Here is a 12016-nt window from a genome sequence, read left to right on the forward strand (position 1 = left end):
AGACTTCATCTTTGCTGTCTGTTTCTTCAAAAGGAATATAATCACCAGCAAACTTCTTTTTCCAAATATTCCAGAGCTCTGGGATATATTATTTTGTTAGGAATCCATTTTTCAAGTTCCAGATCTTTTAAGCACTGCCTACAAATCATTTGACCAAACAAATCAAAGGAAGCATGATTTCGCCTGTGCCTGCTGTCAGGCTTTTGAAGTCAGTGGGAGGCATTTTAAATTGCTTTCCTTCCCACATACTGCTTGTGCTCCTCATTTACTTATGCAGAACAGTATAGTAGGCTTTTTTTCATTCTAGAAATTTTGACTTCTATCAATTATCTTTACTTTCTGAGAAACTTGATATAAGGTTAAAGTGTGTTTAGAATATTTTTTCAAAGACCCGTATAATAAACAAACAGTATGTCTATGTTTGACAGCAAAGAAAGCTAGCTTAACGTATGCTTACATTTTTAAAAATCTATCAAAATTGATACAGATCTGTAGCAGCCATCTTCATCATCGCATTTCCTTGGTCTTTGTAAGAGACAGACACGAACATATTCCAGTGTCCTCCACAGCTGTATGAAGTCAACATCCATGGATTTGAAGAAACAGATGATTGTAAAACAGCCACACTGGAATACTTAACCAGTATCTATCAACCTGATTCTCAAAAAAGACGATTCCACCTTTCAAAGAACATGAGGAATAAATTGATTTTTAAAAGAACGTATTATGGGTTAAGTGATAAAATATCTTCCTGGAACGCATAGGGTCCTGGGTTCAATCCCCCAACACCATGCCAGCATTATAAAGAACAAATAAGCATCTGAGTCTCAATACACCTTACTGACTCATGACTTCATGACTTTTATGTTCATACTAGGAATCCGAACTCTGTACACCATTTGAGACCTGAAGTGAAAAATTCACCCATTAGATTCGAGCCCTTTTTTGTTCAAAGTGCAGTACTAGAATGGCTTTCTCACATGGCTGAGCACACAGATGGTGAACGTGCAAGTTCAATGCAATTCCTCAGTGAGGGTAGCAAGTGACCCTGTCATCCATCACTTAAGGGCTGTCCATCTACAGAAGGACTAAGTCTATGCCATGTAGAGGTATTGAGAATATCTAGAAATGATCATTCCTAATCCAGTACTGGGGACGGGGTAAAAAGTGAGTTGTTGCTCCCAATGATGGTGTTTGCTCATCAGTTCCACCCAGGATACCCACAACTGAGTCTCTCAGACTTGCAGTGAGCTTTCAAAAAAAGAACCATGACTTCTGTTTCATTTTATCATATTTCCCAACATTATTCAATGTCAGATATTGTTATAAATGTGTAGAGTAGAGCTATGGTAACCCTAACAAAAGATCTTTGGAGTTGGAAATAAGACTTACAAAAAGGTGAAGTCAATCATGCTCCTGTTTCCTTCATGATCTTCCTAGGTCCAAGGGGTTTCTACCTCTTTTTTGATACATTCTTTTAAAAAGTTGGACCTATTTTTATTTTTGAGGTTCTGTACAATCCTTGTAACATTCTGTTTCTCGTATTGTTTTCCAAAACTTAAAGAGGTGTTCGAGGGAACAAACACCCTAATGCAAGGGAATAGAGTTCAGAGCACCAAGTGTAGGCATGGAGAAGCATCGTGAGAATGTCTGAATTGCACAGGCACCCACTCATTGCCTTCTGCTAATGCCTTGGCAGGTGATAACTTCCGGTGGGATAACCTTCCGTGACCAGTTATGGCATAAAGAGTGCTTTCTGTGCAGCGGCTGCAGGAAAGAGCTTTGTGAGGAGGCATTTATGTCCAGGGATGATTTCCCATTCTGCTTGGATTGCTACAACCATCTTTATGCAAAAAAGTGTGCAGCCTGCACCAAACCCATCACTGGTAAGTGCTTCGGCTCATCATGGTTCTTCCATGATCCAGTTAGAGCTTTGTAAAATGCTACCTCGTTAATTTAGGAAATGCAAATAAAAACACATTTTTATCTGCTACATTTCCTTTTGAGAGAAACACAAATAGATACTCATTTGTGAATTTAAATTTCACATGGGCCCCTCAGGGAAATGACAGGATACAATTTGGGTGTTTGTACATTGTAAAAAGTAATTAATTAACTGAATGGTATGATTTCTAAGGACAGTCATAGTCCAAGGAAGGAAAATGGGTAAGTTGAAAGGCAGAGAAGGCCCCGGTAAGCAGGCCCAATTTGAGACTCAGGAATTGAGAGGGCAGAGGACTATTACAGAATCAGAATCCTACTTATTTCCAACAAAAGTCAAACAGATTTAAAACACAAAAGGTTTTAATTAAACTATTCTATAAAATAGCCAAAACTGTGATTAGAGTAACATTGAACAGGAATTAATTTCATTTCTTTTTTAAGATGCTTTAAACAAACATATTACTGCCTTCTCTGTACTCACTGGCAGCAACTTGATTATGAAAGAAAACCATATAGTATTCAACTAAAGAATAAAGTGCATGAGACATGGTTTGAAAAATAACATAGGTGGCAAATCAATCCATGCTAAGCAGCTTCTCGCAGGGTTGGAGGAGCATATTGTGTTTTCCTCAGAACCGTCTCTAAAGCATTAATCCTGTGGTAAAGATGCTGAAGCCAGCGTGAGACTTGGAAAACCCAGAAACTGTTCTTCCAGGCAACTTATTGTCATTAATAATGTGACAGAGATGTATTTCCATTTCTGTCCTCAGTATTCTTAGTTCATATGTCATTTTTAGCTCAGTTTGTGTAACACCAAATTAAAGGTTATTCCCTTTCTTCCCGTTCCTCTTCTGATCTTTTGATCTCACATATTTCTACCCCCCCCCGTGTGTGTGTGTGAGTGTGTATATTGAATCTACATGAATTTTCTAATGAAGGAAAATATTTTCTCTGCTAAGCTAAACTTGAAGGCTTTCTGCCTACTTGAAAAGGGAGGAAGTGGTCCTCCTTAATTAATATTTACTATTTAAGCACAATCCTGTTTGTCTACCCACGGGGTAGACAGATTTACACTGGTGCATAGATTGTGTTTGGCTAGCAGACAGGTTTTACTTGGCCAATATTTAATTTACAGGGTTAGGGAGGAGAACTAATATAAAAACCATTGTTACAACTAAAAGCACATTGAGAGCTGGTGACAAATGATCTGGCTGCCTTCACATTCCCAAGTCACTCTCCCAAGCAGCACGGTGACCACCCTATTGCAGCAGCCAGGTTTTCTCTGTTCCTCATAAACCCTCTTTCTCTGTCATTCAGCTATGTTACCTTTTTGGCTTACAAGGTTCCATATTAACAGTTCCAGACTGTTGGGCTTCTCAGCATGTGTTCCTAACCACTCTGCTCTTCTATCTTCTGTTCATTTGGCAGCTCCTGCAAAAGGAGGCAGCTACCAGTTCCACTGCCCTTAGTTAGAACATGGGACATCCTGAAGTTTAAACACATCAGACTCCAGAACCCACTTAGTAAATTCTCCCATCACAGTCTGCTCTAATTTCATTTGATCCGGGCTAGAAAGAGTGGTCCTCTGATGAGGAAACTAAGAGGTTAAGTAATTTAAAATATTTTTACAGCACTTAAAGAATTCTAACAGCTAACAGGGATCTCATGGAGCCTACGCAAGCCCTGACCTTAATGGGGTTCAATTCTGATCCATCACAGACCCATGTGCCTAAATGGTATTTCTGGTAAATGTTTCATCAGCCAACTGCACCAAGCTTCATTCAGTATAGACAGAAACCAATAGTTTTACACAAAAACATAAAAGACAAGACTCCAGGTTAATCTAAATTGACAGTGTTTATATGAGAGGAGTCAATCTAAAGGAATTTCTAAGGATTATCTTGAGACTGAAATGCCTGCAAAAACTGCCAGATCGTTCTTATATTTCTTAAATATATGTAAAGCCCTAAAGTAAGGCTTCTTTAAAATGAACTGTCTGGGTTAACACAATAGGGAATCCTGGGAATGCTCTGTGTTTATCTTCAGAAGTTGTGAATTCATAGAAACATTTAACCGTCTTGGGAGCTATGCTTTCTTATAGGGAAGTTCAAGCTCAGGAAACTTACTGTACATTGTGGTGACTACAGTAGGTGATAATGCATTACATCATAAAAAAAAATCTATAAAAGACTGAATTTTAAAAGATGTATCTGAAGTAATTCATGTCGACTAGATTGGTTTGGGTATTCCACAGTGTTTGTATATACCGTGACATCATGTTATGTACTGCGAATATATACAATTAAAAATCAATGTTTTATGAGAAGCTGTTTCTATTAGGACGCTTTTAGTATAGTATCCTATGTTAACTAACTATACCTAGAGGTGGTTTAATGTAATTTGCTGATACTATTACAATGAATTGACTTTATTTGAACTGATAACAGATATAACTATGATTTTCTTTTTTCAGTTTTATTTTTAATTAAAATATAATTATGTCACTTCTTCCCTTTACTTTCCTTCCTTCATCCCTTCCCATTTCTCTTTCTCAGACTCCTCCCATTTTCCTCCTCATTCTCAATTGGATACTTTCTTTTCCTTTGTTTGTTGTTGCAACATGCACACATATGCAAATATATAAATATAGTCTCTGAGTCTTTTAATTATTTTTTCGATATGTTTTCAGAGATGACTACTTTGTACTGTATAACCAATGAGGGTAGGAATCCCTGGGAGAGGCTAATTCTCCCTTTCTCGGCAGTCATTAGTTACTTGTGTTTCTTTGTCTAGGCATTGGAACCAGCGAGATCTTTTATCCCTCCAGGTTTTGTTAATGCAGCTATTTCTAGGAGACACAATCTCAGCCACTTCACAGTCCTCTGCTTTTTGCAATCTTTCCATCCCCTTTTCAAAGACTTGCCCTGAGATTTAAAATGCAGGACCTATGTTGTACATGTAACTGTTGAGGCTGGGCTGATCTCCACATCTTGTCCAGGTGTGGTTTTCTGCAATGGCCTCCATTTGCTATAAAAAGAAGCTTCTTTGATAAGAGATGGAAACCACACTTATTTGTGAGTATAATACTTAGAATGTATAACAACATTTATCTCTTCCTTTGTAAGATGTTCACTATCTCTTGAACTATCCGAGCTAGATGAAGTAGCTTGACCTAGCGAAAGTGCTCTGAACCTGGCATTAACAGACCTTGGTTCTGCCTGTACTGCTCGCTGCTGTGTGACTATGGGTAAATACCTCCCCCTGGAGGCCTGCTCTTGCCATATCTACAAAATGACTGGAAAAGGATTGGCTTCCCTTACTTTCTTTTTATTTAGTGAAAATGGAGTTTCAAGCTCTAAAGTTTCTACAGAAGGGAGCACTAATGTTCCCAGTTATGTTCTTCACAGAGATAAAGTTAATTTAGTAAGGTTAACAGCATGGACTGGGAAGCCAGACTGCAGAGTTTGAGTCAGATCTTGCCAGCTGGTGACCTTAGCTGAGAGGCTGAACTTCACTGTTCCTCGGTAGATATTTGTCTACAAACTGAAGATGATGCTACTATCTACTCTATTAAGGTTAGATGAGGGCTATATATACACATTCGGGCTTAGACTGAAGAGTGGCAAACTTCAGAACTCAACAAACTACCTTTTAACTGACTTTTCAGGTACAAATGAAGCTAGATGAAGTGGGTATCAGGATCAGTTTCCTTTCTTCCTCTTTTTTTTTTTTTTTTTTTCTTTTTCAGTCCTGGCTAGCCTGGAACTCAATATGTAGACTAGGCTTGCCTTGGACTCACATAGACCTGACTGCCTCTCAAGTACCTGGGATAAAGGATGTGCACTACCATACCCAGCAGCAGATCAGTTTCCTAAAAGACTGTAAATGACTCTGTTGACCTAAATAAGGAAACACAACCAAATCTGAAAAAAAAATTGTAAAAAACCTCAAGGGTTGAACTAGACCTTACTGCCCTATTGCTATATGCTTTCATTTTTCTTCTCTGTTAAACTATATATTTACTTTTACATTTGCCACTTGTATGTGGCTTGCTAATAAAATTGAGAATAACCCATAAGCATCAAAGTCCTACCCATTCAATAGTTAGTTTTACTGAGAAAGATTATTTATGTACATATAAAACCTTATTCTTAAATCTACTAAAACTTAAGAAGATAATTAATTGGTATATGTCTTAGTGTTTCTATTTCTGTAATAAAACACCATGAATAAAAGCAAATTATGGAGGAAAAGGCTTATTAAATTATGCTTCCATATCACTATTCATCATTGAAGGAAGTCAGAACAGGAACTCTAGAACGGAAGGAACCTGGAGGCAGGAGCTGATGCAAAGTCCATGGATGAGTGCTGCTTACTGGCTTGCTCCTCATGGCTTGCTCAGTCTGCTTTCTTATAGAACTCAGGACCACCAGCTCAGGGATGGTTACAACCATAATAGGTACGGACCTCACTCACAAGTCACCAAGTAAGAAAATGCCCTACAGTCTTGCCTACAGCTTGTCTTTGTGGAGCCATTTTCTCATTTGAGGTTCTTTCCTCTCGGGAAACTCTAGCTTGAGTCAAGTTGACATAAAACCAGACAGGACTAGTTTACTCTCATTGTAAGATAATAAATACATTATCATGGATACATAAACGATATGTTTAATAAAGAAAAATGAGGTAAGATCTTGGTTTCTTTATGAGCCAAACTCTGTATAAAGACAGAAAGATGGCTCAGTGGTTAAGAGAGCTTACTGCTCAACATGAGGACCAGAGTTCAGATCCCAGCACCCACACTGCATAACTCACACCCACTTGTAAATTCAGCCCCAGTGGTTCTGACGCCATGTCTGACATACTCAGGCACCTGTACACACATGTACACAGACACATATATAAACATTTTAAATAAAAAGACGTTAGCTAAAAGTCCATTATCACTTTCAGAGAACTAACCTGAAATAGATTCATAGTCACACCTTTATCTCATAAGAGAATTGGGCAGTGCGTGTGCAGTCAGCACAGGAAATTCTTTCTTCACTCCAGAGGTGATAAGCAAGGCACCAGTAACCCGTAACATGAACACTCCTTGTCCACTTGTCAAATGGAGCCAACCTGTAACATCAATCACTTCTCAGCTTCTGGAACTTTTCTTTTTCCTATGACTACTCAGCATTCTTTGTCGGACTGAAACTGTATTAGACAGACAGGGATCAGTGCTTTAGTGAGTGCTTTAAGAAGTAACTTAGCTCAAGTAAAGACAAAGTTAAAGTGATGGGGGCTGAAGGCCTTCTTGGAATTTATCTTTGAGTAAGGCAAGCAGGTATCTAGAGTGAAGAGATTCCTCCGTTTACACTAGACCTCTGAACTGAAGCTGCTGCAGAGCCAGGCACTGAACTTGTTACTGGAGAAGAGCTCTATGAAAGTCTGGAAGAAATTCTCAACTTGGTCTTTGGAAAATTGTGCCTCAAATCTCCCCAAATAGGATTTACTTCAAGTAACATGAAGCATGGGGAAATGAGGAAAAAGGAAAATTGAAGTCACTAAAACATCAAGCCCCAGTCTCAGAAGTACACATTTCTTTTATTATGTTTTCAATTTGCAGCTAAAAAAACTTGCTCACATGAAGAGTGGGGCAAAATGCATTCATGTTTGCACATTGTGGGCTTCTATCTTCCCACTGCACACTGGTTTCCTGGCTCTTGTAGTTTTCATCTGCCTCTACCCCAAAACAATTAAAAGAAAACAACACATATCAAGATTTATTTTACTTCCTTAGATTACAGCAGAATTGAGCCAGGAATCTTATATGGCTGAAGTTCTTAGCTGGATATGAGGCCAGAGAGCCACACCCTATGGAGTTATATGTGTCCACATCGTCTTGCTAACCACTCTATTCAATAGTTCCTAGCTGACTTCTCAATCTGTTCATTGAAAAGAATGGATTACTCTTTGCCTCCAATTCCCTTCCAGGTCTCAGAGGTGCCAAGTTCATCTGCTTTCAGGACCGCCAGTGGCACAGTGAGTGCTTCAACTGTGGGAAGTGCTCCGTCTCCTTGGTGGGCGAAGGATTCTTGACGCAGAACATGGAAATCTTCTGCCGCAAGTGTGGCTCTGGGGCAGACGCTGATGCGTAGGAAGAGACGGTCTCTCCCGGACCTGAAACCCACTTTGCCTTTGCTCTCTCTCACTAAAAGGGGAACTCGGTGGTAGTAATACTCTTCGTTTGTATTTTAGAAAGCAATTTAGTACAGGGTACATAGCAGGAAAAGGCTAGTATACCTTATAATTGAACTCTATAATAAGAAACACACAAAACACAGTCTAATAGAAAAATGAATTACTAGACCACAAAGCTCTATCTCCTTGCAAAATAGTGCACTCTGCTGTTAGAAACATGAGATAATACCTCTTCATTATTGAGTATATGGCCTATATTTAGTAATTGTGAATACTGCTGCTGAAGGACATTTTTCAAAACTACAGAAGGTAAACAAGATCCAATTGAGAAGTATACAAGAGACAAATGTTTGCCTTTTAAACTAGCTGGTTATATATGGCACATTAGGCTGAATATGAATAGTGGAAGAACAAGATTTATGAAAAATCAATTAGTAATCATCACACTTAACAACCTTATCATTTTAGAATCATTCTTTGTTCGCAAGTACTGAATAAGAGCTGAGAAACAAAGCTGTGAATTTTTCTTGTACACAAGGCTACCACCCTCAGCTGCTCCTTAGTCAATGAAATTGGACAACTATGCTACCTTTATATTTAGATACAACGGCCATCCCTATCTGAGCAGAACCAAACATGCATTTTCATTAGATTTAGATTACAGATTCAAATACATTTTAGATTAGTTATATTTCCAAAGCCCACATGGCTTTTCTAAATGTTTACAGATTTCATCTATTCTTTTAAATGAATTTGATCAAAATAATTGTTGTTCCCAAAGGCAAACCTTTAAAGTAAATGAATTATTAGATTTTTCACTCATGAAAATGAATGTTAGGGAAGCAGTTCAGTGTTAGAACACGAGTTTCATCCAGAGAGCTAAGGCATGATAGAATGCATAATTATTTCTAAGCCTTATACATTTGCCTTTGAAAACTATATAGATAACTAATGATCAAACATAAAAGTGGACTAAAAAGCAACCTAGTAAAAGTAATAACTTACAAATAATACTTCACTGTTGATAACTCAGGACCCGCAAACAAACACAATATAAGAAAGTGGGAGGCAGAAAAGCCCTCCTTAGTTCTTTCATGATTGAGTTACCCCCTGTCCTGAAGCCAGCCAACCCCAGAGCTCCAGTCTGTGTATGACCAGGACTTCCAAACCCTAAGCAGTCAATCCAGAAATCAACATTTATTCTGTCAGCAAGGAAGTTTTAGCGGGAATTCTGCCATGATATAAACAACCCTTGTTTCAAGCACCAATCGATCATCATTAAATGAAATTGCATAGGTAAAATTAAGCATGCTGATTATTTTGTGATCTAGAAAATAATTCACTCACAACTGTAAAAATCTAAATTCTTCAAAATTTAAATAGATATACAAGATATGGTATTGTCTCTGTTAACCAATTACAGATAATCATGTAGCACATGATATTCCCTGATTAAACAATTAAATAGATGATGTGTACATGGGAAAGAATAGGGTAAGGGTTGCATTTAAACTTTTTATGGTACTGAAGTTGAAGTTCAAACCCAGGACCTTACACATGCTGTGCAAGGACTCTACCACGGGGATACATCCCTACCCTTTGCACTTAATCTTAGCAATTATATGCATAAAATCATTTGCTAGATAAGCATTTTATTATCCTTTCTTAGTTATAGTTCATAAATATATAGAAATAATTACCAATTTTTGTATTGCTTAGTAACCAAATATATATCTAATGTGCATTGCCCAGAGTTAAAAGTCATGCTTCTGGGACTTTGAGGTGGTGGGAGGGCAGATCTGGGTTCAAAAATATGACAGTCTCACTGCAAAGACCCTTCCGTGATGCACAAGGAAAGCACCACTGGAGATACAACATTCATATAAAAAACAATTAAGAAAGACTTCTTGCCAATGACACACACAAAGACAACTGTGGAAAAAACATGGATGATTTATTTGATTTATAAATGGAAAATTTTCTTTACTGACTTATTAAAAAATGGGATGGACTGCCTCAGTAAGCAGTGGGCATTCATGCTGCAGGGTGACATCTGCCTGGGCAGGGAAGTAGTTAGAAGCAAGCCTTTCACCAGATGGCTTGGAAGTTGCAGAAAGGCTATGCTGTATAGAGCAGGGAGAAATGATATTGCTACAAGCAAAAGTCAGAGGAAGGGGAAAATGAACTGTCAGGATAAAAGGTACAGATGTACATATAATAGGTCATGGAAGTTGCCAGTGTTTTGGCTAGCATAGACAAGAAAAGGTTATGACAGTGTTCAAGGACAGTTATATCTACATGTATACTGTGTGGGATAGGACCAGAGGACACAGGAGTTCACCAGGTGTTTCGCACTGTTCCTCATGTGCATGGGTGATTGGTGAAAGTGAGAGAACAAGCGGAAGTTCAAACTTCTGGCTGTGTTGGCTGATGAGGTGAATGTACATGTCAACGAATCAAGATACTCGACATCGTTATATTTGGGGTTGAAGTTGATAAAACAGAATTTTCTTCTGTTAAGGAAGATGGGTAGGATACTCAAGGGCTCAAGATTTAATTAACAAAACCATTAAAAACTTTGACTGAGATAAATTAGCACCAGTGGAAAACTGAGATATGATCATATCACAAATCATGGTTCACAGCTCAGTCATTATGACTTTAGGAACATCACATTGTACATTGTGGTAGAAGAGGTCAGGCATGGTGAAAAATGTGTGCCTCTGAGCACAAGTGACCTTCATCAAAAACTACTGCAGAATACCAACATGAAAAATCAGCCTCAGAACATTTTTGATGTTGGTAATATCACTTTTTAATGTAAGTGTAAAAGTACTTTGTAAAGTACTTGACATGCTGACATAGATCATTGTGTTAAATTTAAAAATGAACGTTACACTATGATATGGTTATATTTAACTGAGCATATAAATTATTCTCTAATGCTTTAATGGATATTTCATATCCGCAGCTGCCATAACACAGGTTTTTGTTTTACAAATGGTGGTTTTCAGGAGTTTCTTATATTGAATCAACGTATACTTCACATGGTAGATATTCTTGAAATGGGGTTTGGGGATTTTTGACATTAGCTGTAAACACAACAGATATGGAATAATTTCTTTAGAATTTCTACTTGTATTTTATGCTTCTTGCCTTATCATTTTTACAATATATAAATTACTACATTTGGGTATCATCTCAAGGCACAGTTAGAAAAATACCTTAGCTAAGTATTGATCTGAATGGGATGCCTCAACTGCTAAATAAACTATGTGCTGTCTGATTCTTTTTTACAGTACTCAGATTTAGAAGACTAGTAAATAAAAAAAAATTCTAATTACTCCCCTTAGACCAGGAGAATAGTTCACTTTAGATTTTCCTGCCATAGCTCAGACTCTTTTGCTATTTTTTTCTCAGTCAAAGGAAATGTTAAAACTGTTGGTAGTTTTAGACTCTTCTCTATTTTATTAAAATCAAAGTTTTTGTAAAGCAATACTTTTCAAATCCACACTGTTTCACTCTATAATTACTCTAGAAAACAAATTTGTTTAGTAATTGAACAAATAAATATTTGGGAAAATGCCTCTAAATAGATGCTTAAAAGTTTTCTTTGAAATAATAATTTTGAAAGGTCATGTTGATTGTGACCCCTGAGGGGACAGGGAGATAAGTGGCACTGGAATGTATGATGTGAAGTCCACAAAGAACCAATAAGAGGAAGAAGAGAAAAAGAAAGAGAAAAAAAGACAGAAAGAAAGAAAGAAAGAAAGAAAGAAAGAAAGAAAGAAGTAAGAAGGGAGGAAGTAATAAAGAAAGAAAGAGAAAAAAGGAAGGAAAGAGAGAGAAAGAAAGAAAAGGGGAGAAAAAAGGAGAAAAGTCATGTTGT

The 12016-nt window shown here is 37.5% G+C and overlaps 1 protein-coding gene across 1 annotated transcript in view; it reads left to right on the forward strand.

Annotated features, from left to right (window-relative positions):
* Fhl5 (four and a half LIM domains 5) overlaps positions 1 to 9572 on the forward strand; it is a 39199-nt gene extending 29627 nt beyond the window's left edge. Inside the window, exons 5-6 of the mRNA XM_057790471.1 lie at positions 1700 to 1886; positions 7921 to 9572. Of these exons, the coding sequence (XP_057646454.1) occupies positions 1700 to 1886; positions 7921 to 8084 (351 nt within the window). The 3' untranslated portion in view covers positions 8085 to 9572. The remainder of the gene's footprint in view (positions 1 to 1699; positions 1887 to 7920) is intronic.
* Positions 9573 to 12016: the final 2444 nt, after the last annotated feature.

Source organism: Chionomys nivalis, chromosome 16 (genome assembly GCF_950005125.1).
Source record: "Chionomys nivalis chromosome 16, mChiNiv1.1, whole genome shotgun sequence".
Classification (NCBI taxonomy): Eukaryota; Metazoa; Chordata; class Mammalia; order Rodentia; family Cricetidae; genus Chionomys; species Chionomys nivalis.